Genomic DNA, 27,967 nt, shown 5'->3' on the forward strand with positions numbered 1-27,967 from the left:
TTTAAAACTTTCGTTGAACAAGATAGAACCACAGAAACCAGCTTTTCACACTGAAAAATTCTTTTATTTAAAATAATTTTTTTTAAATTTATTTTTTTTTCTTACCTTTAACGATGTTTCACTGCATTTACTGACCATCACAAGTAAAATTATCACTGTCGGAACGAAATTATAACCATGACCTTGAACAAAATTCGTATTTAAAGCATTTTCTATAAATTCTTAATTTTTTTCTCACCTTGATAATCCAACAAAGTCACAATAAGAGCACTCCATTCACCGCTTGTGATATAAGCATGCAAAAAATACAAGTGAAGAACCAATATCATCACATGATTTGTCAAAAATATGAAAACTGAAAAGCCATAAGCACTGTTGAACTCATCCACGATATTTTGCAGCTCATCAATTTCCTTTCCAAATAAATCCAAGTATTGAAAATCAATTTCTCGAATATTTTTCAAATATTTTTTTAACTTGGAAGTTGTTGAGTCAACCAATTGTTGAATTAAAGTCACATACAGGATATATTGCATGGAGTTTAAATTACAAAATAGGAGAAAAACGAAATTTGTGAAAAAGTAATCGCTCTTTGAGTTTTTGAAAAATGTTGGTTTTCGTGGCAGAGTAATTGTCATTGATGCAAAAATTATTAAAAATTTAATTTTTGTTGTTGATGCTATAGAAATTTCCTTTGACTTGATTTTTTTGATGAAAAATTCATGTAAAGAACTGATTTTTGCTCGATTTACGATCGAAGAACAAATAACGCAAAAATGAAAAAAGAAACCAGCTGAAAATACAAATTTTTGAAAAATTTTTTAAAAACTTTCAAATTTTCTTACCAAAAGTAGTGTAATAAGTGCAGTTGATGACGAAAAATAGTTCACCCAAATTGGCTTCATATCCCTCCGTTGCATGGTCAAAAAGTCTAAAAATAATATCAAACGTACACCAATAATAAATTCCATAAATTAACATCGAAAAGTGAAATATCAAAAATGGAAAGCAAAAAAATATTTTTTTGAAACAAGAAATTGGACTGAAAATGTTTAGAAGTCTTAGCAGCAACGACATTTTTCACGAACTGAGCTTTTTACTAAATTTCACAGGAAATTTTCTCGATCGACACGCAATTCATCGATTTTTGCTTTTTTACATTGCGGCACATTCTTCATTATCATTAGGAGTGAATGATATTAGTGTTCCATAATAAGCAAAAAATATCTCGGAAATCTAAAATTAAAAATTAATTGAAAAAAATTTTAAAAATTATAAAAATTATGTTTAACCTTTATAATCAAACTTTTTGTGGCATAAAATTCGACTGGATTGTGCTCCAATTTAAGCTGAATAGACTTCAACTGAAAAATATTCCTTTGGGGCTTCAATGTTTTGGAAGAAATGAACATTACTGAAGCTTTTAAGTTCTGAAACTACATCTTCTGAATGAAAATTTTAAATCAAAAAAATTTTTTTTTTAATTACACTTGAGGTCGTCTTTGAGCAAACTCTCACTATGCTTAGAAAAATTAAATTAATCGGAATAAAATTGAAGAGTCCATCTAAAAAAATATTTTTTCAATTTTATTTTTTATTTTAAATTAAATTTTGATTAAAACTTCATCAAAACTTACCGTGCCAAATTATCACGCCAATGCAATGACTTGTGAGAATATTAAAACACCACATAATCCGAAAGATATAAACGTGACAAATTATCGTAATTGTTAAATTAATGATGATACAAAGACTTGAAAACTTATAAAGATCTTCAAACAAACTTAAAATCTCCAAAAGTTGATCGATGTCTCTTAATAACATCTCCAAATACTCGCCACTTACAATTTTTGAATTTTTTACGAATTTTTTGAGTTTCGTATCAATTGAAATGATTAATTTTTGAATCAAAAACACATAAATGATGAACTGGATGGAATGCAGAAGGATTACCATGTTAAAATAAGATCTCATCATTATCATTAATGGACTCAAAAATTGACCCAATATAAAAATAATCATCACAAAAGACATTAATGCTCCATAAATCCATTGGCAACACGAAAATTTGATCATAATATCTTTGGATCTCAGTTTTTGTATGAAAAATTTTCGAAGTTGGTGAATTTTTGCAGGATATTTTTTCGTATTTACAACAATAGTGAAGAAAGTGAACAAGTTTGCTGAAAAAAATATAATTTAATGGAGAAAAATGAGGAAAAATTAAAAACTTACCAGAAAATAAAGCAAAACAAACAAAAAACATCAAGAATTGTCGATCGTATTTCACAAGAATTTCTTCACTCATGCTGACAAATGCTGCGCTGTTGTGCCAAATTGTCGAGAAAAACCAATATCCATGGAAAATTAACCCAAAAAAGTTGCAAAAAGTAATTTTAGCTGATGGAAATGAATTGAAAATGGCAAGAGCTCTCAACAGAACGAGCATTTTTTATCAACTGAGTCAATTTCTTAACAGAACTCGACAATTGTCACGCAAAATTCATACTTTCAATGTTTTTTTTTGCTTTCAACTTAGCTTTTATTGTTAACGCACATTTTCAGTTGATACCAAATGCTGTTGCTGTTAAGAGCTCTTCAAGCTTTCAATCCTTATCCGTCGTTCAAATGGAAATTTTTAAGAGTTTCATTTTTCGTAATTCAATTTATTCTATTAATTCAAGGATTTTTAGAGAGTTCCCAAATTTACATTGTCACTACGAAACAATTTGCAAACAATGAAGAATTTACGATTATTTTTGGCATCGTTTTTGGACTAATTGCTGTTTCGCAACTCAGTCTCTTCGTAATTTTTGTAGAAGCGATTCGACATCGAAAGAAATCTCAAAAAATTTATAAAATTTTCGTTGAAAGCCTGAAATCCAAAAATATCAAAGTCAAAACGAAATTATCTCAAAAAATCCGTTTGTTTGTGGTATTTTTATTTGTAATCTTAACCATTGAGGAACAATTTTCGAAAGGAGTCGGTGGCTTTCAGCGAATTTTCTTCGTAGTGCATATTTATTTTTTCACCATTAATTATGTCGTTAATGTCATCATCCTTCAACAGTTCATTAAAACAATTGTTTTCAAAGTGAGGAGCTTAAAAATGACTCAAAATCGTGATTTTGCACAAAAAATCACAGAATTTTATGAAAATGACATAAAAACATTGTTGGATGTCGTTGATGGATTTAATTCAGTTTACAAAAATGCTATTGGAGTAATTTTGGGAGGTTTTACGGCGACACTTATTATTTATATTTACATAATTCACATGTTGTTGTGTAGTAACAACATTATAACTACAAGAATAACAATGTTTGTTGTTGTTGGTAAGAAGATTTGAAAATTTATTTTAAATTTTTTGACTTAAATTGAAATCCAAAAAATTTTTTAGGCTAAAATTTAATTAAAAAGTTAAGTAAAATTTTTTTTTTATCTTTAAATTAACGTCAAAAATATATTGAAAAATGTCATTTTTTTAGTTTTTTCAAAATTATGAAAAAAAAATATTTTGTTTGATTTTTTTTCATTTAAATAAATATTAATTTAAATATTTAATTATATAAAAATTAAATCAAATTTTAGAACTTTTAAAAAAAAACTTAATTCATAAAACTTTGATTTTAATAAGTTTTTCAGCTCTGGCTAATTTAATTTTCATTAAAATTATAAGCAAAAATTAACTTAAATTTTATTTTTAGATGCATGTTTCAATATAATTCCAACATCCTTACTACTAATAATCGTTCCTGCATTTTGTTCGGATGCCATTTCAAGTGTAAGATCATCAAAATCTATTGAAAAAAATTATTAAAATTAATTTTTCAGTATCAGGAACTTTTGTGGGAAGTTTTTTCATTGACATCCAAAAACCTAATGAACAAAAATTCGATTCCAAAGGTAAAAAAGTCTAAAAAAAATTTTTTTTTCATCAATTTGTCAAAATTTTCAGTTAAAAGTTGTTCAACAAGTACTGCAGCACAATCCTATAGAATTTCAAATTATTGGAAATATTACAACTGTAGATCAAAGTTTCGTTTTAAAGGTAATTTTTAATGTTTTCATGAGTTTTCAACTAACAATTAAATTTTTTTTTTAGATTTTTGAATTATTCTTCGGTTATTACACGATGCTTTTATCATTCACGCCTCGTTATCAGACATGCACAAGTCTCTGAATTAAATGATTCAGAAAAAAACGTTAATGATTCTTTTTTAGTCGATAAAGAATGCTGTTGCTGCTAAGAGCTCTTCAATTTTTCAATCCATATCCGCCGTGCAAATGTTGTTGTTTGAGAATTTCATTCGTTTTACTTCAAATATTTTTTTCTCTTGCAACACTTTTGTTCCTTTATCAAATATATTGCTTTACTATCGATGACTTTGCCTACAAAAACGAAAACTTTATGGTTTTTTATGGAATTCTGTATGGATTATTTAGTGCATCGCAATTCAGTGTATTTACAATTTTCATCGAAGCGATCCGACATAGACGAAAATCTCACAAAATCTATCGATTTTTCGTTAAAAATCTTAAATCGAAAAATATTAACGTAAAAATGACAATTTATCAAAAATATCGTTTGACTCTGATACTTTTTTTGATAATTTTATCTATTGCGATTCAATTGTTGACAAATTTCGCACTTTTTGCGAGAATTTTCTTCGTGGCTCAAGTTTATTTTTTCACTGTAAATTATGCCGTGCATGTCATTATCATCCAGCAGTACATTGAAGAAATAATTCTGAAAGTTAAAATGTTAAAAATTAATCCAAATAGAGATTTTTTACAAAAAATTACAGAATTTTACGAAAATGATATAAAAACTTTATTGAATGTCGTCAATGAATTTAATTCAGTTTATAAAAATGCAATTGGAGTAGTTTTGGGATGTTTTACCGCTGAACTTGCTATTTACATTTATATGATTCACATGGTATTTTGCAGCAACGACATCCTTGACATCAGTGATGCGGCATTTTTTATCAGTAACGGTAATTTTTTTTTTATAAATTTTTTCATTAAAAATTGTTAAAATTTCATTAAAATACTAAAATTAAAATTTTAGATGCAATATTCAATATTTTTCCTACTTTTGGACTACTGACAATCGTTCCAAGTTTTTGCTCGGATGCCAAATCAAGTGTGAGGATCTTTTTAAAATTAAAAAAATCAATAGTAGAAATTTTTCTGTAGTTTCAGACACTTAAGGGGGAAGTTTTTTCGTTGACAACGAGGAATGTAATGGACAAAAAATCAGTTCCAAGGGTAAGAAAGATTGAAAATTAATTTTAAAATTTAAATTTTGTCGAATTTTTCAGTTGAGTATCATTCAACAAGTATTGGAGCACAATCAAATTGAATTCACTGTCATGAGAAACATTACAAAAATTGACCAAAACTTCGTTTTAAAAGTAATTTTTTATGTTTTTAAAAATTTTTTATTAATAATTTTAATTTTTTTTTAGATTATCGAGTTATTTCTTGGGTACTACCAGATGCTTTTATCATTTACGCCTCGAACTGAGACATGCAATTCTCTTTTATTTGACGTACATCATTCTAATATGACTGAAAAAACACAAAATGGGTCTTTAAGTCGATAAAAAATGTTGAAATTTTGTAAAGACTTCACTAAAATTTATAAAAATGACATAAAAAGGTTGGAAAAAGTGTAAAAATCCTTTAAAAATTAAAAAAAAAAATCAATAACATTTTTTTTTGTTTAATTTCATAAACTTTTTGTTCTAGATTGAATTGTTGCGTGTCACAAAAGCTCTTTTTATATCAACTCTAATGGCAAAAGAAGGTCAGTCGATCAAAAATGCTGCTTCTGCTAAGAACGCTCAACCTTTTCAGCCCGTTTCCGTGCTGTAAATTTTTGTGTTGCAGAATTTTCGTGGTTCTAATTCACATTTTATACTTTCTTTTTTTGACGGATATTCTATTTTACTACTTTTCGGACGTCATGAGGGAAGTTTTAAAGCAGGCTGCACTCAACAAGGAAGGACTTTACGTTTTGATTGTTCTCTCAATGACAATGATAAGTAATTTTTTTTCAAATTTTTAGTTAATTTTTTTTTTATTTAAATTTCTTTGCAGCTTCAACTTTTAATCACTTTTTGATTCTCCTTCATTTGACCTTCAACTATTCCAAAATAAGGAAAATTTATTTATTTTTCTTGAAAAATGTGAAATCCAAAAGAATTTTGTTAAAAATCCCTCTAAAACGAAGAATGGAATTGTATTTTGCGGTTTTTATCGTTTTTTACACAATTTACGTACAATTACGAACTCATATCGTGTTATATATTCGTCTTCTGTCATTTTTGGTGATTTACACACATTCACTTTATTACATCGTTTGTGTCTTACTCATCTAGCAGTTTATTAAAACCATCATTAATGACATCCAGGAGGTCTTTTTATACAATAACATGAGACCCAGAGTCGATCGAGAGCTTAAAAGACTCGAAATAAAAATCAAGGAACTGCTAAAAGTCGTTCAATTGTTCAACGATGCCTATAAACATTCAATTTTTGCAGTTTTAACGGCTTTTACTGTTGGATTGGTGTCGAATATTTATGCAATTCACATGTTTATGTGTCGTCACTTGAAAATGTATGCATTAGCGGGAGTCATTCCGTATTACGGTAAGTTAATATGGAGACGTCTGGTTAAAATTTATGAATTTATGTTTGAAAATTTTTCAGATGCGCAATATAATTTGCTGCCAACTATTTTTTTGTTGATGATTTTAACGGATTTTTGCTCAAAATGCACTTCTGATGTAAAATTTTATTATTTTTTTTTATAATTTTTTTTTAATTTATTTTTTTTTTAGTTTCAAAAATTGATGATGGAAGTATCTAACGTTTCAACAAAAATAATTAAAAATGAAAAATTGGGTCATCGAGTAAGTACAATTCAATTTTTAAGTTAATTTTGTCTCAAAATTAATTAGAATTTTTTTTTAAATTTAAATTTGGAGTGGAGAAACATTCAGGCGTATTTATATCATTAAAAAATTGACTTCAAAGTAGGAAATTGTTCAAAAATCAACAAAAAATTATTTTTACAGGTAATTTGTGTTTATAAATTTAAAAAAAAAAATAAAAGATAAATTTTTTTTAGATCTTGGAAGTTCTCATTGGATACTACGGACTCCTTTTGAGCTTCACATCCAACATGTCTGAATGTGAAACCATGTTCTCCTCTGTAAAAAACTACACAAAGCACGAAAAAACTTGAACTTTAATTTTTACGGAAGGTTATTTCACTTTATTTTATTTTTTGTTTCATTTTTTTTTGGTCACAACACATAAAAATTTAAAAATTAACTATAAAAAAATAAAAATTTCTCTCATCATCATCATTTCTTGTAACTTTTTATGTTGATGAAGTAACGCTCGCGCCATCTCCGACGGAAGCTGTTCCAGTAGAGGCGGCTTCGTTGTCGGTAGCTCCACAAACCAACGACGGGAAAGTCTTCTGCAAAGCTGCCCGATATCTTGGATGACTGTCATAAGGGAAAATTGCATTAAAAATTGTGTCACACACTTGAATTTTAATCGCATTACGTACCTAATGCCGTAAACAATTGGATTGTAACAGCAACTTGTCTTAGCGAAAACTGAAAAATTTCATATTTTTTTCGTTACAAGGTTAAAAGGATTAAATTTTTGTAAAAATAAGTTGGAAATTACCTGATCCCCAAATGGAGAAAAGAGGCGTAATTTTGATAGTATTGAACATGCCGCCCCAATTGATCACCAAATACGGAGTCCATGCCATAAACCACAAGGTAATTGTCATGAGAGCAACTTTGGCGAGTTTTGCTTCGGTACTTTGGTTCTTGTTCTCTTCGGAGGAACGGAGAGATGTGACATTCATCTTCTTTGCTTGATCGCGCATGCTTTTTTCGTGAGCGAAAACAGCCTAAAAGGAGTTTTTCAGTTAATTTTTGACCTCTAAGATTGAAAAAAGAGCTGAAAATTACCTTCAAGATGTGATAATACGAGAAAATAATCAAGAAAAGTGGGAGTTCGTACACGAAGAAGGAATAAGCACACAAGTAAGAGCGACTCTTCCAGTCCTGTGAGATGTAATCCGTGCCGCAAGCTGTCATGTTACCCTCGGGCACATAACGGTTCCATCCAAACAGGGGCATAATGGCCCAGAACGAACAGGAAACGTAAATGAACAAGATGCGAAGAAGAACGCCCGACATTGTCAAGGGTTTCGCTTGTAAACCTTTTACAATGACGTTGTAACTGTTCAAAAAAAAAATAATTTTAATTTTTTTTTTTCAATTTTAGTGAAATTTCTTACCGATCAAAGGAAATCATCGTCATCGTCCAAATAGAAACACATCCGAACAGCGATCCGCTGAGTGCGTAAAGTTCACACGCGAGAGGTCCCATTGTCCAAGTCTCCTTCAAACAGGCCCAAAACATCGCGGGACACAACGTAAACATAATCATAAAGTCCGAAAATGCCAAATTTATAATCAGCATATTGGAGGGCGTGCGTAACGATTTTGTCGAAAGGAACACGTACAACACGACAAAATTACCGCTCATCGAAATGAACGCCAATACCACGAGAAACAAGGCAAGAATGCTGTACCACAGGGGATTCATTGGCGGAAATTGCGCCCAATAGACGTCAACGAGATGCTTCATGTTCGCTGGAACGCGATCGTAGACCGTCATGTTCGCGCCAAATGCTTGCTGAGCCATCATTACGGGCCCGTGGGCGTATTCGAAGGCAGCCATTTTTCCAATGGGTTTTCTGGTTGTCTTTAAATTTTTTGAAATTTATGAATTTTTAAGACAATTTATTTAAATTTTAGCACTTTACACTTTTTTTTTTGTTCACTGCTGTTCTGTGGATGAGTTACCGAGCAGTTTCAAATTACAACTCATGCATTTTTCGAAGAAAGTCGTCTTTTTATACATTTCATGAGACACAAGCAGCCTTATGCAATTTGGTTGTCGTCGTTTATTGGATTAAAATGTTCTTATTTTAAAATTTTTTCTTCGACTTGGAAAAGTAAAGGGGAAAATTTTGAAGAAAAATGTTTGTAATAGGTGTCAAGTCACTTTCTCAAGCCTTGAAATATTAAAAAATCATAACAATTATGAAAGTAAGTGATAAGTTCTCGTAACTAATTGACAGCTAAGTGTTACAAGGCGTTTCTAAGGGCAATGCTAAGCTTTGATTGAAGCCGTTTAATGGAAAATTTCCATTTTTTCTTGATTTTTTTGTTTACAGCTTATTATTTTTGAAGTAAAAATGTAAAATCAATGGTTTTTTGTATATTAATTTATAGAATTTTATCATTTTTGATTCAAACTGTATTTTAGAAGAGCTAAAAATGAAGTTAAAAATTTAAATATTAACAATTAACATTAAAAGAGTCATGATCTTTAGTATTTTTTGATACAAATGATAAAAATTTGTCGATTTTTTTGACATTTTTAACAAATATTTCATGATAAGCTTATTTTTCGGTTAAGTATATTTTGAATTTTCTATGGAATAACAACTTTTTTCATAAAATTTTTACGTAAAATGCAACATTTTTCATCAAAATTCATATTTTTTAGGCTGTTTCATCATTCTTGGGCTCTTCCTGCTCTTTCGAGAGATGAGTGACGCTTGAAACAGTAGACACAGTGTCGTCTCCGCTACTTGCTGAGCATGCCAACGACGGATATTTTTTGTACAAAGCTGCACGATACCGTGGATGGCTACGAAATGACAAAAAATAGAACATTAATCCTTTTGATTACAAGAAATCTCTTGTAAAAGTAGAAACTCACCTAATACCATAGACAATTGGATTATAAACGGCATTAGCTTTCGCGAAAACTGTCGACGTAAAAACAATAATTTTAGTTGTCATAAAAAAAACATGTTTTTTTTTACCTGATCCCCAAATAGTTGACAAGGGACTAATGGTGACAAACTCGAAAATCCCGCAAAATTGATGATCAGATAGGGAGTCCATGCCATGAACCACAAAGTAATCGTCATGAGAGCAACTTTGGCGAGTTTTGCTTCCGTGCTTTGTTGTTTTGCTTCTTGCGAGCGTAACGAAGTGACGTTCATCTTTTTCGCTTGTTCGCGCATCGTTCGTTCGTGGGCAATGACAGCCTAAAATTGATGATTTTAAGGATTTTTTATTGAAAAATGTTCAAAAACTTACTTTCAGGATGTGATAATATGCGAAAATAATTGTAAATAAGGGCGTAAAGTACACCCAAGTCGCGTAAACCAGAATATACGAACGACTAAACCACTCTTTGTTCAAGTAATCCGTGCCACATGCCGTCATATTTCCCTCAGGCACGTATCTGTTCCATCCGAACACCGGCGCAATGGTCCATGCCACACACGAGACCCAAATAAACGCAATCCGCAACACGACTCCCGTCATGGTCATCGGCTTAGCGGATAATCCCTTCACGATGACGTTGTAACGGTCAAGTGCGATCATCGTCATCGACCATATGGAGACGCATCCGAACAAACTTCCGCACATGCCGTACAAAGTGCATGCCAGCGGGCCCAAAACCCACGTTTCCGCCAAACAATTGTACACCATTGGCGGGCACATCGTAAACATCATCATAAAATCCGAAAATGCCAAATTCACGACGAGCATGTTCGACGGGGTCCTCAAAGATTTCGTCGAAAGAAACACTTGACAAACGACGAGATTACCAACGCACGAAATAACGCCCAAAATTAGGAGTACAAAAGCCAAGATGCTATGCCACAACGGATTCATCGGGGGAAATTGCTTCCAATGAACGTCAATGAGATAAAGCATGTCGGGCGTTGCCTTATCGAAGACGGTTAAATTTTGAAATCCAGAATATTGATACATGGTAAAGTCCTCAAAGCACTTTTGAGCTACTAAATAACTTTTTTTTTCACTTTTTTCAAGTTCTTTGGAAGAAAGTTTAACAATAACTCGAGGAAAATTTCGCAAATCGGGACAATTTATACTCGAAAATGCTTTTTCGGGGGTGAAATTATAATTTGATTAGATTCATAAATGTCGTAAAATATGAAATTTGATATCAAGGGTAAGCGGATTAATTTTTATTTTTGGATCGAATGTGAATTGAATGTGGTCAGGTTATGAAAATCGATAAATTCTTGCGTTACTTTCATTTATTCCTTAAAAATTTGTCAAAATTTGTATTTGATTGGACTTAGAAGTTAGGTGCAAAGTTCTGCGGAGGTAATGGAGGTCCCCAATTTGGCGGAGGCGGCATCGGAGGTAAACCAGGAGGAGCCTAAAAGATAAAAAATGTTAAAAATTGTAATTCCAAAGATTTAATTTGATGAAAAATTTAAAATTTTTCGAAAAAAAATTTTTTTAAAAGATAAAAAATTTAAAAAAATTTTTTAAAAAAATTCAAATTTTTCATTTTAAATATTTCATAAACATTTTCAAATATTTTATAAAAAATTTCAAATTTTCTATCAAAATTTTCAAATTTTTAATCAAAAATCTTAAAATTTAGAAACTTACGCCCTGTGGAGGCCATGCAGGAGGCATTCTCAATGGAGGCGGCATTCTCGGCATTGGAGGAGGAACAGCAGCAAATGGACCAGGAGGCTAAAAACAGAAAAAAATCAATTTTAGATGGATTTTCAAAATCTAAATTTTTTTCAAAACTCACCGGCATCGGAGGCATTGCACCCATCATGGGTACTTGCGGAGGAGGAGCAGGCATCATTGTCGGCACAGGAGCATCTGCGAACAATTGATGCGGTCTATCAGCTTGCGACAACGGATTCTGTGCTGCCAACAATCTTTCCGCTGCTGATCCGTGACGTTCTCCCTTGGAATCTTTCTTGAAAGCGTACGACACGGAAATCGGTCTATTACACAAATATTGCCCGTTCATCGCATCCATTGCCGCATCGGAAGCTTCAAAACTGGCAAAATTGATGAAAGCGAATCCTTTGCTGTTGCCCGTTTCGGGATCTCGCATAATTTTGGGTGTTTGTAAAATCACGCCGAATGCCGAGAATGTATCGTACAGCAGTTTCTCATCAACTTCCGGATCCAAGTTTCCAATGAAAATATTCGCACCAACATCGAGATTTTTCTGATGGGCAGACGCTTTGTTGACACGAATCGGCTTCCCGTAGAGCTTTATCATGTTCATAATCTTTATCGCGTAGTCCGCATCTTCTTCCGAGAGAAATTCGACGAAGCCGTAGCCTTGATGCGTTTGTGTGACGCGATCTTTGGGCATGTGAACGTTCACGACGGGACCTGCTTGCACGAAAAGCTCCCACAAAAGCGTTTCCGTGACTTTATCATCGAGACCGCCGACATAAATTGTCGCATCTATGAAAGATTTTGAGATTTATTGAGAGAAAACTTGCAAGAAATGAATTATTTTACCTTGATTTCGTTCTGCAATGGGACCTGCAGCCATTTTTGGGCACTTTTGAACCACAAATCGTCAGAAAATCGGGATTTTTAGGATTTTTGCCGCACGAGACGACGTTTGTTTACGTTTTGGAGAGCGGAGATCGCCAATGCTGATTCATAAAATTGAGACGAATGAAAGTGATGCCTTTTAAATTTGAAAAAAATCATCCGTTAATTTAATTTTTCTTTATTTTTAGACTAAAATCGACTAAAATCTCTACTTATAATGACTAAAATTGAAATCTGAATCATCAGAGAGGTTCGTTAACGAAACATGCGAATAATTATTGCTCTTTTGTGGCGACTTTTCATGGAAACTGCTCACTAACGGTTGACTCGTGGAAAAATTCACGCGTTTTTGAGTTGCTGCTGCATTAGCTTGTGCTACTTTCGCATTCATGTCAACGGGATTTTTCATCATATGCTCTTTCGGGTAACTTGGACGACGAATTGGCGAATCGAGAACCCGTCGGAGTTGATCTTCGAGCTTTGTACTTGTGAGTGCGGACTCGGAAATGTCGAAAATTGACTCTGTCGAGAGTTTCAAAGGAGAAGTTTTCGTTAAATTTGTCGTTCGGGGCTTTGCACGGGGAGATGCTTGCGGAGATGGCTTCGGAGAAACACGAGGAGAGTTATTTTGTTCTCGTAACGGTGGAAGTTTTTGACTTTTTTGTACAGCTTTTGCTACAATAACAACTTCTGAGTCGGAATTGGAGCTGCTGCTGGAAGAATTTTCCTCGATAATGTCTTCAATGTTGTTCGAATTGTGTTTTGTGCACTCGAATCGATCGGAAGAATCCTCTTTCGCGTATCGGTCATCCGTTTTGAGCTTAGCAAGTCGAGATTTTGCTTCTTTGCTCACTTGACTGCTCAATCGCGAACGAATTGTCGAGAACAAGGAACTTTTCTTCTTCGATTTTAGACGTTCTTGCACGAGTTGCGACTTGATCGCGAGCATTTGTGGCGTCGACAACGATTTATTCGTGTGTTTTATCCCGTATTTCTTTAAACGGTTACGAAACGACATGAAAATATCAAATTGGGACTCCGCCGGGTTATCAACATGGGTGTCAGTAGTTCCCGCTTTGAAGGAATTCTTGATGGGATGATGTTCCGTAATTGAAGGTCTCGTTATTTTCACTGTGGGATTCGGAAGAACTTTTTTTTCGTTCTTTTTGAACTTTGTTTCAGGTATGGGCGTTGGAGTTTTAACTGGTTTTTTAGGAATTGCACCTTTTGAGACATTTTTCGGAGGTTCAGGAGACACGGGCTTCACAATTTTTACAACTGAAGGCAGTTTTTTCTCCGTTGGAGGCTTTACAGGCGACGAAGGTATCTCTCGTCTCGTTGGTGAAGGAGAAGTTTTCCTTGGACTCGATGCTGGAGACAATTTCCGAGGACTTGAAGCTCCTTTAACGACAATTTCCTTTGCACTCGTGACTTTTGTGACATTGGGACGTCCTCGTTCTTCGACTTTTTTGACCAACATCGGCTCCGATTGGGTAATTTCGTGTTTCAACTGCTTCAATGAGGCATCTTTGATCGTTTTTTCTAACGTATTGAACTTATTGCTGTACATTTGTGACATATTTTGCAAACTATTGGACATCATTTCTTGATTTTGTTCGAATATACGTTCGAGTTTGCTGAATCTCGTCTCCCAATGTTCATGTTCTTCGCGCATCACTTCGTCAATTTTACCAATTTTGGTTAAATTTTCCTCAATTGAAGTGGTTTGAGGGAGTTTTCTTTGTACTTTTGGAGATGCCATCGGAGAAGGTGACTTTTCTCTAAGATTCGAACTTTTTAAAAGCTCTTGAGACTTGTGATCTTTTTGGATATCGGCAAGTTTCATATCAATACTTGACTTTAACGACTGAAATGCCTCTTTAAATCCCGATCGCAGCTCAGATAATTCATTTTTGTAGGAATTTCTTTCATTTTCTCGCAATTGTTCGATCATTTTTGTCTGTTCTCGCATCAATTCGTTCAAACGTTTCACCGAAACGACCTCTTCTTGCGATTTTAAGCTCTCAGTTGATCCGAATTTCGACTTTGACTCAACTTTCAACTCATTTCTGGAAGATCTTTTGCTCGTTTCCTTTGAATTTTCTTCAATTTTTGTCTGAACTCCCGATTCCACGGTCGAATGTTGACATTCCCGTACATTATTTCGTTGGAAATTGTTCACTCTTTGTTCTTGCAAGTCCTTTTCCGCTGCATTTAATCGTTCTTTGAGCTGTTTCACTTCGAGCTCCAACTTTATTGTGCTAATTAAACTTTTGTCTGTCACAGCAACAGGCGTTGGCGTCGTCGGAGGTGAATTTTTGTCGTCAATTCCTTCAAAATGCTGCTTTCTCGGCACATGACCTCTTTTACTATCGTATTTCACATTTTCCTCCAAATCTCTCAATTTAACCTGCAACGACTGAATTTCCTGATTTTTTCGTTTCAAAATTCTACCCAACTTGGCATTGTCTTTTGATGAGTCGTTAATTGCTGAATGCAGCCCGAAAACCGTTTTGTCGAGAAATTTCTTGCAAAAAACCAAATATTGCATGGCGAGTTGTGTGAGTTGCAAGTATTTGCGAATGTTCGGGTCGAGAATGCGATTATGGACGAGCGAACCGATAGGAGCTTCCATTAAATGAGGCAATAAACGATCGACAGCTTGAAAATCGCGATCCGAAATTATCTTGTCGACATCAATGTTGTCTAAAAAAATCAAAATTTTTATGATTTTAATTGCAAAAATTGATAATTTAAGGACTTACCGATCTCTTTCCAATCGAAAAAAGCTGCTCCTGTGCCACTGGCATGCAAATGACGAAACTGAAATCCACTCTCTCTCGCTAACTGAGTAAAATCGTGCTTCCACGAAGCACTCGCTTTCTCAATAATTGACATTTTTCTTTATTTCAAAGACTTATTTCCTACGAATTTGAGTTTTTTAACATTTAAAATGGAAATTAAAACCTAACTTGATTCAAAATTAACATCTATTCACGATGGAATCCTAAAATTAAATAACTAACATTGGATTTGTTTTTGCTGCGTTTTTCGATGGTTGTCATGGCAACGTCTGGCGTTGTTTGGCGCGTGGAAATATTTTTGACAACAAACGTGCGGCTCTTTTGATGCCGCCTGCCGACAAAGTTCAAGGTTCTTAAGAAGAAATTTTGTGTTTTTCGTGGATCATGTCATGCTGACACTTCCTTTAATGAGCAACTCCGAAATTAGCTGATACGGCAACAAGTGCAACGAGCCAGGTGCGAGATCGATTTCTTCGTCGTTTGTGCCAACGATAGTTGCGGGAGCTAAAAATAATCGTTTAAACACAAGAAATTCACGAAAACATCAAGAAACTCACTTTCAGAATTCACTTTGACCACGACATGGCTCATTAGATTCGGTTTCACGATGCGCAATTTGTTGTCGTTCTGTTGCATGTTGGACGGCATGTGTCGTGTTGCGACTTGAAACAAGTGATTTTCGGTAATTTCGTGATATCCCTTTGCGAAAACAAGTTCCGAGGACGATAATCGTTTCTCAACATCACTCCGCGTGGATTCTTCTTCCAAAATGTGTCCCGTGAACTCCTCGATCTTCTTCAGGCGACATCGCAAGTAGCTAGCGAGCGTGTATCGGATGCGTTCGAGCTCCATTTTGTGCATAATTGAACGAAAGTCGTTCGGATCGAGCGTTTGGAGGTTTTCTTCCATGTGAGCGATTTGACCGAGCATTAATTCGACCATGTCACTGCAGTGCGGTAAGAGCTCCGGCGAGAGACGTTCGTTCTGCCATGCCAAAGAGATATTTTCCAAGACTTTTTCCGCTGTGATGTGTTCCTCGTCGTCATCTTCGAAGGTTTCGTCGATGCCTTCCTCCTGGGCAATGAAATGCTCATCAAAACTGTCTTCCATTGCGGGAAATTTAATTTAAAAATTTAGAAATTATGATTTTAGAGCGCCAAATTTTAATAATTTTGAATTAGCATGCGGCGATTTGACTTTTTTAAGGCCAAAACGATGAATAAATTTGTTTCCGATTTTTTTTAATTTAAGTTTTTTATTTTTTTTTATCATTTTTTGAATTTTTTAAAAATATTTGGAAAAAAAAATATTTAGACACATTTAGGGTGTTCCAAAACCGTTTTCTGTTTCGCGTTACATGTTTGAAAAAAATCCATTAAAAATGATAAATTAGAGCCTTCTGTAAAATTTTTATCCATTTGGGTCAAGATTTGACAAAAAATGCTTTGACTCAGTTTTTGACATAGTTTTTGACACAGTTTTGCTCTTGATTTAGTTTTTAAAACAAAACTATGTCAAAGAAAAAAATTTTTTTCAGTTTCAATTTTTTAGCAGTTTTGAGTTATAAAATGATTAAAAATGATAAATTAGAGCCCTCTGACAAATTTTTATCCATTTGGAGCAAGATTTGAAAAAAATTGCTTTGACACAGTTTTTGACACAGTTTTGCTCTTGATTTAGTTTTCAAAACAAAACTATGTCAAAGAAAAAATTTTTTTTCAGTTTCAATTTTTTAGCAGTTTTGAGTTATAAAATGATTAAAAATGATAAATTAGAGCCCTCTGACAAATTTTTATCCATTTGGAGCAAGATTTGAAAAAAATTGCTTTGACACAGTTTTTGACACAGTTTTGCTCTTGATTTAGTTTTCAAAACAAAACTATGTCAAAGAAAAAAAATTTTTTCAGTTTCAATTTTTTAGCAGTTTTGAGTTATAAAATGATTGAAAATGATAAATTAGAGCCCTCTGACAAATTTTTATCCATTTGGAGCAAGATTTGAAAAAAATTGCTTTGACACAGTTTTTGACATAGTTTTTTTGCTCTTGATTTAGTTTTCAAAACAAAACTATGTCAAAGAAAAAAATTTTTTTCAGTTTCAATTTTTTGACAGTTTTGAGTTATAAAATGATTAAAAATGATAAATTAGAGCCCTCTGACAAATTTTTATCCATTTGGAGCAAGATTTGATAAAAATTGCTTTTTTTTGACATAGTTTTTGACACATTCTTGATTTAGTTTTCAAAACAAAACTATGTCAAAGGAAAATTTTTTTTCAGTTTCAATTTTTTGGCAGTTTTGAGTTATAAAATGATTAAAAATGATAAATTAGAGCCCTCTGACAAATTTTTATCCATTTGGAGCAAGATTTGAAAAAAATTGCTTTGACACAGTTTTTGATATAGTTTTTGACACAGTTTTGCTCTTGATTTAGTTTTCAAAACAAAACTATGTCAAAGCAGTTTCAATTTTTTGATTTTGATAAAATGATTAAAAATGATAAATTAGAGCCCTTGCTTTGACACAGTTTTTGACATAGTTTTTGACACAGTTTTGCTCTTGATTTAGTTTTCAAAACAAAACTATGTCAAAGAAAAATTTTTTTTCAGTTTCAATTTTTTGGCAGTTTTGAGTTATAAAATGATTAAAAATGATAAATTAGAGCCCTCTGACAAATTTTTATCCATTTGGAGCAAGATTTGAAAAAAATTGCTTTGACACAGTTTTTGACATAGTTTTTGACACAGTTTTGCTCTTGATTTAGTTTTTTTTTCAAAACAAAACTATGTCAAAATTTTTATCCATTTGAAAAAAAAAATTTTTTTCAGTTTCAATTTTTTAGCAGTTTTGAGTTATAAAATGATTAAAAATGATAAATTAGAGCCCTCTGACAAATTTTTATCCATTTGGAGCAAGATTTGATAAAAATTGCTTTGACACAGTTTTTGACATAGTTTTTTTGCTCTTGATTTAGTTTTCAAAACAAAACTATGTCAAAGAAAAAAAACTTTTTTTTTTTCAGTTTCAATTTTTTGGCAGTTTTGAGTTATAAAATGATTAAAAATGATAAATTAGAGCCCTCTGACAAATTTTTATCCATTTGGAGCAAGATTTGAAAAAATTGCTTTGACACAGTTTTTGACATAGTTTTTTTGCTCTTGATTTAGTTTTGCTTTGACACAGTTTTTGACATAGTTTTTGACACAGTCAAAACAAAACTATGTCAAAGAAAAAAATTTTTTTTCAGTTTCAATTTTTTGGCAGTTTTGAGTTATAAAATGATTAAAAATGATAAATTAGAGCCCTCTGATAAATTTTTATCCATTTGGAGCAAGATTTGATAAAAATTGCTTTGACACAGTTTTTGACATAACACAGTTTTGCTCTTGATTTAGTTTTTAAAACAAAACTATGTCAGTTTCAATTTTTTGGCAGTTTTGAGTTATAAAATGATTAAAAATGATAAATTAGAGCCCTTGACAAATTTTTATCCATTTGGAGCAAGATTTGAAAAAATTGCTTTGCGTTGACACAGTTTTTGACACAGTTTTGCTCTTGATTTAGTTTTCAAAACAAAACTATGTCAAAGAAAAAATTTTTTTCAGTTTCAATTTTTTAGCAGTTTTGAGTTATAAAATGATTAAAAATGATAAATTAGAGCCCTCTGACAAATTTTTATCCATTTGGAGCAAGATTTGATAAAAATTGCTTTGACACAGTTTTTGACATAGTTTTTTTGATCTTGATTTAGTTTTCAAAACAAAACTATGTCAAAGAAAAAAATTTTTTTCAGTTTCAATTTTTTGACAGTTTTGGGTTATAAAATGATTAAAAATGATAAATTAGAGCCCTCTGACAAATTTTTATCCATTTGGAGCAAGATTTGATAAAAATTGCTTTGACACAGTTTTTGACATAGTTTTTTTGATCTTGATTTAGTTTTCAAAACAAAACTATGTCAAAGAAAAAAATTTTTTTCAGTTTCAATTTTTTGGCAGTTTTGAGTTATAAAATGATTAAAAATGATAAATTAGAGCCCTCTGACAAATTTTTATCCATTTGGAGCAAGATTTGATAAAAATTGCTTTGACACAGTTTTTGACACAGTTTTTTTGCTCTTGATTTAGTTTTCAAATCAAAACTATGTCAAAGGAAAAAATTTTTTTCAGTTTGCTCTTGATTTAGTTTTCAAAACAAAACTATGTCAAAGAAAAAAAAATTTTTCAGTTTCAAAAAAAAAAATTCTAAATAAATTAAATTTTCTAAAAAAAAAATCGAAAACAAATTCAAAAGTTGTATCGCCCTAATCAGCTGTTCATGTAAACAAGCGCCTCTCCTTGGACTCGTCATCATCTCATTCTCGGTAAATTACTCAATCTATAAATACATCACGAGAAAATTCTCTTGGCAAAGAGGAAAAACAAGACATTGCCGGTGCATTCGTGTCTCTGTGGAGGAAACGTTGAAGAGAAAACATCAAACACGCTGCTTACTCGGATAAAAATAGACAGATGGTTCTTGATTGTTCGAGAGACTTCTAGATTTTCGTCATTTTTCCGAATTTCATCAATTATTATAAAAGTGAAATCAGTCACAAGAGGTACGAATAGTTACAAAACGACAATTAAAGAGCTAAATACTAAAAGAAAAATATTTCCTTTCAGACTTTTATTGAAGAAAAAAAGCAACAAGAAGAATTTTCATTGAAAATTAGGTCAAATTTATTCCATATTAAGAGAAATTACATACAAAGCAAGTAAAAGAAAATGGTTGAAACAAAAAAAGTTGAACAGATCGAGGATCCGCTCGTGTGGAAAGATCGCGGAAATCAAGCTTTCAAAGATGGCTATTGGGAGGAAGCTATCGAATATTACACGCAAGCCATCAAAACTGGCGAAAAACACAAAGAACTTCCCGTTTTCTACAAAAATCGTGCACAGTGTCACTTGAAACTCGAAGATTGGGAAAAGGCAGTGAAAGATTGCGACAAAGCCCTCGAGCATGGACCTAAAGACCCGAAAGCACTGTGGCGTCGTTGTCAAGCGTTGGAAAAGCTCGAACGTTTCGAGGAATCGTATCGTGATGCGCGTGGCGTCTTAGATGCCGATCCATCGAACAAAATAATTAAACCCGTGTTGGAACGCTTGCACGTAATTGTGCAAGAGCGATCGAGGCAACGCGCCCAAACCTCCAACAAGGTCGAACAAATGTTCTCAATCGCTTTTGACATCGAAAAAGACATGGAAAAACGAAAAACCGCAATGTCAAATTGTGTGGTTTTGTCTCGGGAGAAAGCTGGCGCCGAAATTATGTTCAAAGAAGGTGTTTTGCAGAAAATTGGACGTTTGGTGAAGGTTGAGAAGAACAACGAGATCATCCTGAATGCAATTCGAACAATCACAAACTTGTGTAAAGACTCGTTGGAGCGAACAAAAGCTGCAATTACTGAATTGGGCATCATGTGGTTCGTTAAGATGCTGAATTCGGACGACGATGATCGAACATGTGCTGCGGAATATTGCATGCAAACCGTTTTGAACTCGTACAGTGGTATGGATACAAAAGAAGACACAAAACCGAAGAAAGAGTTGTCGAGGAGAACAAAAAGGACATTGATTTCTTACTTACGTGTCTCGTGCATGCCATTAACGATCCAATTTTGAAAGGAAAGGCACGTGATGCCTGCGTTGAACTCGTTACGAAGAACATTCATTACAAATATTTGGATTGGGCGGAAAATTTGATCAATATCGGCGGTGTTCATCGCTTGTTAGACGTTTGCAGTGAACTTGAAGAGTACACGTATGAAAGTGCGATGCCAATTACGCCTTCATCTCGTACCATTGCCGGCGTTTGTCTCGCTCGGATCTACGAAAATTGCTGGTATGACGCCTTGAAGCAGAAATTCTTGGAAAAAATCAACGATTTCGTCAAAGACAAGTTGTTAGATCCGAGTCTCGAGTCGAAAGTACGTGTAACAGTCGCCGTCACAGCTTTACTGCAAGGTCCCTTGGATGTCGGCAAACAAGTTATCCAAAAAGAAGGCATCATGCAGATGATTCTCGCAATGGCAACCATGGAAGATGACATTTTACAGCAAAAAGTCGCCGTGGAATGCATCATCGCAGCTGCTTCCAAGAAAGATACTGCCAAATCGCTTGTCCAAACAGGCATGGAAATCCTCAAAAAGTTGTATCACTCAAAGGACGAAGGAATTCGCGTTCGTGCACTTGTTGGTCTCAGTAAAATGGGCAGTTCAGGCGGCACAGATGCCTCAATTCGTCCCATGGCAGATGGCTCAACGAAAAAACTCGCCGAAGCGTGTCGACGTTTCTTAGTAAAGCCCGGAAAAGACAAGGATATTCGCAAATGGGCTGCCGAAGGTCTTTCTTATTTGACACTTGATGCCGATGTCAAGGAAAAACTCATCGAAGATCGTCCTGCGTTGCGTGCCTTACTCGAACTGGCCAAAACTGGCGATCAATCTTGCTTATATGGCGTCGTTACAACGCTAGTTAATCTCGTAAATGCCTACGAGAAGCAAGAAATTTTGCCCGAGTTGAAACAACTTGCTGAATATGCGAAACATCACATCCCGGAGGAGCATGAACTTGATGATCCTGATTTTGTGGCGAAACGTTGCATTATTCTCGCCAAAGAAGGTGTCACGAGCTCGCTTGTTGCTTTGTGCAAAACCGAAAGTGATAATTCACGAGAGCTTATTTCGCGTGTTTTTAATGCGATTGCTGCCGAACAAGAAAATCGCGGTTTAATTGTGCAACAAGGAGGTGCCAAAGTTTTGATAAATCTCGCACTTAAAGGAACTGCGAAGGGAAAATCGCATGCCGGACAAGCATTATCCCGTCTTGGAATCACAATAAATCCCGAAATTGCCTTCCCCGGGCAACGATCACTTGATGTCGTGCGTCCCTTGTTGAATCAACTGAGTCCCGATGCATCAGCTTTGGAGAATTTCGAAGCTTTGATGGCTTTGTGTAACCTCGCTGGCATGAATGAAACCGTTAGAAAGCGCATTTTACGTGAACAAGGCTTATCGAAGATTGAACAGTACCTCGGCGAAGATCATCTCATGCTGAATCGGGCTGCGGCGCAAGTTATGTGCAACATGGCGCAATCCGAGGAAGTTGTAAAAGCCTATGAAGGCGATAACGATCGTTTAAAACTTTTGTTCCTCTATTGCGAAGAAGAAGATGAAGAAACGGCAATCGCTGCTTCAGGCGCTCTTGCGATTTTCACATCGATGAGCGACAAATGCTGCCGAAAACTCCTTCAAGTGCAGCGATGGTTGGAACTTTTGCGTGTTCTTGTTGCCAATCCGAGTCCTTCGGTGCAACATCGAGGATGTGTGACTATTTTGAATTGCATAAAGGCAGATAAGGAACTCGCGGAGAAGATTATGGACAGCGATATCATGACAATGTTGAATGGCTTGACACAATTTAATGACGAAAAACGGGCAAAGGCAATCGAAACAGCACGAGAAATCCTGAGAGTGTGTGAAGAGATGAAAATTATCGAGGAGAACAAGGAAATTGAAAAGTTGGAACAAATGGCGCCGGATGTCTTCAAAGCAAGACCTTTGGATGAGGATTTAGAGTAAAGAGTGCCTTAAAGAAACTTTTTACGTCAAACGTATTTATATTACTTTTATTGTACTTAAAATTGTGTTTTTTAGAGTTTTTCAGATTAGTTTTAAGTTAATATGAGATTTTGTTTGTTTTAAGACACGACACAATAATTGTAAATCATTAGATTTTTATAAAATATTTGCATTCAAATAAAAATTTAAACGATTTTTCAGTACAAATAAAAATTTATTTTATTTTTTTTAACAAAAAGGTCCAGAATTTATAAAAGTTTTGAAGAATTTCAATTTTTTAACTGGTTTGAGTCAAAAAATGATGAATTTTTGTTAGAAAAAAAATAATAAAATTTACTTTAGCGTATTTTTAGCAGAAATTGATTATAAATCTTAATATTTTTACAACTCTAAATATTTTTTATTTAATTCATTTTTTACTTTGAATATAGCTGGAAGTGAAAATTAAGTCCTTTCTTACATATTTTTTGATAACATTTGTTCCAAAACGCATTTTCGAATAAAAAATAAAAAGCTATAACGCTTTTTCTAATGAATATGAAATATCGTTATGAACCATCTGAAATAATTTTTCAACCTAAGGCCGCTCCAAATGAAAATCAAAAATAAAGTCCAAATTTTTTTAAAATAAAATGGGGGGGCAAAATAAAAAAAAAAGTTTTGAAATACTATTTTCATAACAAATGACAAAATTTTATCAATTTTTGAGCGTTAAATTATATTTTTGATGCTTTTTTACTATTTACTTTGAAATTTGCTTATTTAAAATAGATTTCAGAATATTCCATAATAAAAATTAAAGAAAAAAAATTTCATAAAAAATAACTGTCAAAAAATTTTGAAAAAAAAATTTAATAATTTTATAAAAAATATTTTTAGAGAAGAAAATTTATGATAAAATATGATTTCCAAAAATTAGAATAAATTGAAAAATTCTATGGAAATTTTCTTGAAAAATTATGAAATACACCCAAAAATGGTCATTTTTGGTTAAATTTTTAACTTTTTTTTTATTTTGCCCCATTGGATTTTCGACTTTTGAAATGGGGCATCGGACTTTATTTTTGATTTTCATTTGGAGTGGCCTAAATTTGATAAATTTTATAGCTGGAAGTGAATATTAAGTCCTTTCTCACATATTTTTTGATAACATTTGCTCCATAACGATTTTTCGAATAAAAAATTAAAAAGCGTTATGAGGCCTAATAATTTTTGTAAAAAAAAATACTTTTTACTCAATGATTCATGATGCAAAACAATCCACTTGTTTCATTCAAATATTAAATAACTTTCGGAAATTTGAATTTTTACTACTGACACATTTTTTAAAAATATTTTTTATTATATAATTTATTAATTCATATAAAATACACTAAAATCCGAACAAAAATCACTATCTTTCAACGCAAAATCTATTTTGATATTTTTCAAATATATTTTGAACAGGAGTAAAGAATTCCCGCTTCTCAATTGACACTGAATGGGGCTTTGTAATGTGCAAATGAATATCCATCTTCCATTTAATGTCACTCCATTTGAGCGAAGTTTTGAATTTATAGCTCATCAGTAGATTTGTCAGCATAATTTTCAACGAAATCATCGCATATCGCTTTCCAATGCAATTTCTGCTGCCCGCGGAGAACGGTAAATAGCTATAAGGATGTCGATTCGCCGAATTCTCGGGTAAAAATCTATCTGGATCGAATTTGCCCGGATCTGGACCCCAATCTTCCTTGCGTCGATGAATTGCGTATCCAACAAAAATCATTTCCGTGCCTTTTGGTATCCGATATCCGTCGATGTACATGTCGTCAGTTGTTTCGCGTGCCCATGCGGGAACACTGGGACACAATCGAAGCACTTCCTTCAGTACCATTTCCATGTATTTCAGTTTTGAGAGTTGATCGATGTCAATTTCGATGGATTCGTCGTAGAAAACTTGTTGAAGCTCTTCGACGAGGCGCTCTTGGATGTCTGGATGAATGGCAATGAAGAGAATTGTGTTGGCAATTGCTAAAGCGGTTGTCTCGTTTCCCGCGGAAATTGTTGTGAAGACATGATCACGGATTTCGGACTCGGTGAAGTGACATCCGTCGCCTTTTAGCAGATGATCGACGAAAATTTTGGGTTTTTGTGGGATGTCATCGTCATTTTCTTCGCAAATTTCCAATTTTTGATCGTTTTTTATCATGGATTTTCGTTGTTCGATGAGTTTATCGCCAAATTTTATGCATTCGTTCCGCACATGAATATTTTCTTTGAAATATTTCGTGAAACGGAAGACAAAATCAGGTCGTAATTGGATTTTTGTCACTCGCATGGCAACAATTTCATGCACTCGCTGTAAATATTTGTTAAATTCCAACTTTTTCTTTTGTGCGTCGACCTTAACTCCAAACGAAGTAGCGCAAATACTGTCCAAAGTCGCTTTAACGGAATAATCCAGTAAATCGAACTCCTTTCCATCAATATGCGGTTCGAGAATTTTCGCAAATTCCTTGCTGCATTGATCAAAAACGGGAATAAACGAGTGCACAGCACCAACTCCAAAGGCGGGATTCAAAAGTTTTCGATGAACTTTCCAAGAATCAACAGGAGCTGTCACTAATCCGGCTCCCCATCCGAAAAATCTATAAAAATCCGGCTTTTTGAGACATTTTGTCGAAGTTAAGGCTACTTTGACCAATTCTGGATCCGTTAACATCACTTTTGGCCACAAATCGAAGTATATTCGGTAAATTCTTGGATACTTCGTTGCTCTTTCCATCGTTAATTCCATGCGCCCTGTAATTAAAATTATTTTTTAATGCATTGAAAATTAGATAAAAATAAATTTTCTTACGTTCTCGAGAAGCAAATAACGCTTTAACAGAAGGTTTTTCAGAAAAAGGCTCTTCATATCCCGGAATGACGTCTGCCCATTTAATTATTTGACGATATTTCCAATAAAGTAATGCCACAATGCATATTAGGAGTAATATTGCAGTAATTATATCCATTTCTTATGATTTTTGAAGAAGAAAGTCCTTTTCGTTGTTACTCGATCGAAAACTATTTGCCGAATGCGGATCAATGTGAAGTTCAATAAATTGCATAGAAAAAATTTGCTAAAATTTGTAAAAAAAACTGGTTTTTATGTCACTTTCTTCCGATTTTTGAATAAATATCAAATAAAAATCAACAAAGAGTATTGCATAATAAAAATTTATACAATTTTTGGCATACTGACATTTTTTTATCTGAAAATATGCAGTTCAATATTAAATTAAATTGCAACCATAAAAATAAAAAAAAATAAAATTTTTATGAGAGTCATGAAAATTGAAAAAAAAAAATAAAAAAAATTAGGTAAATGAAATAAAAAAAATACATCCAAAATAGGCACCCTATATTTCTTTTTGCCTGAAAGTATGCAATTAATTTTAGTTTATTCGTTCTTCGATTTCAGTCGTTTATTTTAATGATAATGTAAATAAATTTTAATATTTTTTTAATAATTTAATAAATTTTTTAAAATTTAATTAATTAAATTAAATTAATATAAGGATTTTTTTCTGATATTTTTAAAAATAAATCTTTAAATTAAAAATTAAATTTTATATTTTTTAATAAAAAAATTGTTTGCTCATTAGGAAATTTTTAAGTGTTTATTTCGCTTCAAAATTTTTTATTTAAAAAAATAATTAAATAAAAATAAAATAAAATAAAAAATAAATAATTTAATTATTTATAAAAATTTATTTAATTTAAATTTAATATAAAAATTAGAAAAAATAAGTCGTATGTAGAAAAAAATCAAAAATTCTCATAAAAAATTAATAAGGCATTCCAATTTAATTTTTTCAACGATCTTTTAAATTTTTTTTACAAAAACTAACAGAACTCAAATGAAAAATATGTTTTTTTGTATCAAAAATAACAGAAAATAAAAAAATAAATGCAGTTAGTTATTTTCAAATAAAAAGATAACGTTCCTTCCGTAATTTAAAAACATTTAAAGAACATTTTTAACTCAAATCAAGCAAGTTCACGTGCGCGTGTTTATCCAATTCATATCTCACAAAAGTTAAATTAATTTAAAATAAACACCTTTCACAAAAAATTGTTATTTTATTATTATTGATCATTAATGTACAAATCGTGCTGTTACTCGACTTATTTTCCGTTCTTCTTTTTTTCCCATTTCTTCTTCATATCCAGAACTTTTGTAACACGACGCGCACAACATGAACATTCAATTACCGTTCGAACGCGAAAAACGATGAATCTTTATCTAACACAACAAAAATTGAACAGAAGCCATAAATAACGATCGAAAACCGCAAAAGTACATAACCACAAATTATTTTCCGAAAGTAAAAGTGCAAACTTACATTTCCTTCTTGTTTTGTCTATTTTTTTCTTTCTCGTCTTCCTCATATGCAATTCAAATCTCCATCATTATAATCTTACATAAAAAATTACATGTTTCTTCCCACCATCCAAGCAAAACAAAATTTTTTTTTTTCGCAAATGTGCATAGAGAGATGCGAAGACGACACTTTTACAATGACCTTTACATAGAAATTCGCGGTAATTTAATCATTACATGAGCAATTACCGTGGCGCATCTTTCAATTTGCATCTTTTTCGTATGTGAAATGATGACAAATGCATGATTGTCATGTTTTCGCAAGTGAAAGTTGCATGTATGGTGCCATATTATCATGCGGTTTTTCCTTTTTTTTGCACCAAAAGTACCGCACAAACACAATTTTTCCGCGTTGCATTGAAATTTATTGAATTTTATGAAGACACGAAAATGTTTAGGAAGCATCGATGCGGTTAATGATGACAAATAGTGAAGTTTTCGTGCATGGGAAGTTAGTTTGGACGACTAAAGCACGCTCCATAGATGACGATTCCTTCACGGGGCTTCAACATCTTTCGATAAAATTTGTGATTTTCGATAAAAATTGATTGTTGTCGTATTTGGTGCTCTCGATCACTTTCAATTTTGGATGCTAATCGTTCATGCGGCTTCTTTGGGGTGCTCGCAACTTGTTGACGTCCTGCAATTAG

The 27,967-nt window shown here is 32.9% G+C and overlaps 7 protein-coding genes across 7 annotated transcripts; 1 reads left to right on the forward strand and 6 right to left on the reverse strand.

Annotated features, from left to right (window-relative positions):
* Positions 1-7,260: 7,260 nt before the first annotated feature.
* Positions 7,261-8,920, reverse strand: LOC134838236 (rhodopsin-like). Its single transcript, XM_063853761.1, has 5 exons — positions 8,339-8,920; positions 8,007-8,280; positions 7,714-7,945; positions 7,592-7,640; positions 7,261-7,526 (listed from the first exon to the last, which is right to left on the reverse strand). Exons 1-5 carry the CDS (start codon positions 8,782-8,784, stop codon positions 7,397-7,399), a joined length of 1,131 nt encoding a protein of 376 aa, XP_063709831.1. The 5' UTR covers positions 8,785-8,920; the 3' UTR covers positions 7,261-7,396.
* Positions 8,921-9,517: 597 nt separating this feature from the next.
* On the reverse strand, positions 9,518-10,965 carry LOC134831268 (rhodopsin-like). The gene is given in 5 exon segments (XM_063844957.1): positions 9,518-9,762; positions 9,835-9,883; positions 9,941-9,988; positions 9,991-10,168; positions 10,221-10,965. Coding segments are annotated over 5 exon segments (1,107 nt in total). The 5' UTR covers positions 10,905-10,965; the 3' UTR covers positions 9,518-9,614.
* Positions 10,966-11,181: 216 nt separating this feature from the next.
* LOC134836961 (splicing factor 3B subunit 4) lies at positions 11,182-12,553 on the reverse strand. The gene is made up of 4 exons (XM_063852255.1): positions 12,444-12,553; positions 11,710-12,386; positions 11,559-11,645; positions 11,182-11,319 (listed from the first exon to the last, which is right to left on the reverse strand). Exons 1-4 carry the CDS (start codon positions 12,475-12,477, stop codon positions 11,236-11,238), a joined length of 882 nt encoding a protein of 293 aa, XP_063708325.1. The 5' UTR covers positions 12,478-12,553; the 3' UTR covers positions 11,182-11,235.
* Positions 12,554-12,690: 137 nt separating this feature from the next.
* On the reverse strand, positions 12,691-15,380 carry LOC134837700 (cilium assembly protein DZIP1L). Its single transcript, XM_063853087.1, has 2 exons — positions 15,248-15,380; positions 12,691-15,188 (listed from the first exon to the last, which is right to left on the reverse strand). Exons 1-2 carry the CDS (start codon positions 15,378-15,380, stop codon positions 12,691-12,693), a joined length of 2,631 nt encoding a protein of 876 aa, XP_063709157.1.
* LOC134837982 (DNA replication complex GINS protein SLD5) lies at positions 15,366-16,453 on the reverse strand. Its single transcript, XM_063853395.1, has 2 exons — positions 15,844-16,453; positions 15,366-15,790 (listed from the first exon to the last, which is right to left on the reverse strand). The coding sequence occupies exons 1-2, from the start codon at positions 16,394-16,396 to the stop codon at positions 15,669-15,671; spliced, it is 675 nt and encodes a 224-aa protein (XP_063709465.1). The 5' UTR covers positions 16,397-16,453; the 3' UTR covers positions 15,366-15,668.
* A 3,208-nt stretch (positions 16,454-19,661) lies between these two features.
* LOC134827146 (protein unc-45 homolog B) lies at positions 19,662-23,111 on the forward strand. Its single transcript, XM_063839704.1, is given in 3 exon segments — positions 19,662-19,885; positions 19,950-20,871; positions 20,874-23,111. Coding segments are annotated over 2 exon segments (2,853 nt in total). The 5' UTR covers positions 19,662-19,885; positions 19,950-20,051; the 3' UTR covers positions 22,907-23,111.
* Positions 23,112-24,299: 1,188 nt separating this feature from the next.
* LOC134837701 (cytochrome P450 4c21-like) lies at positions 24,300-25,905 on the reverse strand. Its single transcript, XM_063853088.1, has 2 exons — positions 25,749-25,905; positions 24,300-25,690 (listed from the first exon to the last, which is right to left on the reverse strand). Exons 1-2 carry the CDS (start codon positions 25,903-25,905, stop codon positions 24,300-24,302), a joined length of 1,548 nt encoding a protein of 515 aa, XP_063709158.1.
* Positions 25,906-27,967: the final 2,062 nt, after the last annotated feature.

This window comes from Culicoides brevitarsis, chromosome 1 (assembly GCF_036172545.1).
Source record: "Culicoides brevitarsis isolate CSIRO-B50_1 chromosome 1, AGI_CSIRO_Cbre_v1, whole genome shotgun sequence".
NCBI classification, from domain to species: Eukaryota; Metazoa; Arthropoda; class Insecta; order Diptera; family Ceratopogonidae; genus Culicoides; species Culicoides brevitarsis.

What these genes read in the sequence shown, in the direction of transcription:
- LOC134838236 (XM_063853761.1), bottom strand. Translation starts at nt 8,784, where the DNA reads ATGGCTGCCTTCGAATACGCCCACGGGCCCGTAATGATGGCTCAGCAA. An exon ending in ACGATGATTTCCTTTGATCG is followed by an intron (nt 8,281 to 8,338) that starts GTAAGAAATTTC and finishes TTTTTTGAACAG; the next exon opens with TTACAACGTCATTGTAAAAG. An exon ending in CGTATTATCACATCTTGAAG is followed by an intron (nt 7,946 to 8,006) that starts GTAATTTTCAGC and finishes AACTCCTTTTAG; the next exon opens with GCTGTTTTCGCTCACGAAAA.
- LOC134836961 (XM_063852255.1), bottom strand. Translation starts at nt 12,477, where the DNA reads ATGGCTGCAGGTCCCATTGCAGAACGAAATCAAG. An exon ending in GTGCAATGCCTCCGATGCCG is followed by an intron (nt 11,646 to 11,709) that starts GTGAGTTTTGAA and finishes TTCTGTTTTTAG; the next exon opens with CCTCCTGGTCCATTTGCTGC. An exon ending in CTGCATGGCCTCCACAGGGC is followed by an intron (nt 11,320 to 11,558) that starts GTAAGTTTCTAA and finishes TTTATCTTTTAG; the next exon opens with GCTCCTCCTGGTTTACCTCC.
- LOC134837700 (XM_063853087.1), bottom strand. Translation starts at nt 15,380, where the DNA reads ATGTCAATTATTGAGAAAGCGAGTGCTTCGTGGAAGCACGATTTTACT. An exon ending in TTTCGATTGGAAAGAGATCG is followed by an intron (nt 15,189 to 15,247) that starts GTAAGTCCTTAA and finishes TGATTTTTTTAG; the next exon opens with ACAACATTGATGTCGACAAG.
- LOC134837982 (XM_063853395.1), bottom strand. Translation starts at nt 16,396, where the DNA reads ATGGAAGACAGTTTTGATGAGCATTTCATTGCCCAGGAGGAAGGCATC. An exon ending in GGTCAAAGTGAATTCTGAAA is followed by an intron (nt 15,791 to 15,843) that starts GTGAGTTTCTTG and finishes GATTATTTTTAG; the next exon opens with CTCCCGCAACTATCGTTGGC.
- LOC134837701 (XM_063853088.1), bottom strand. Translation starts at nt 25,905, where the DNA reads ATGGATATAATTACTGCAATATTACTCCTAATATGCATTGTGGCATTA. An exon ending in GTTATTTGCTTCTCGAGAAC is followed by an intron (nt 25,691 to 25,748) that starts GTAAGAAAATTT and finishes TTTTAATTACAG; the next exon opens with GGCGCATGGAATTAACGATG.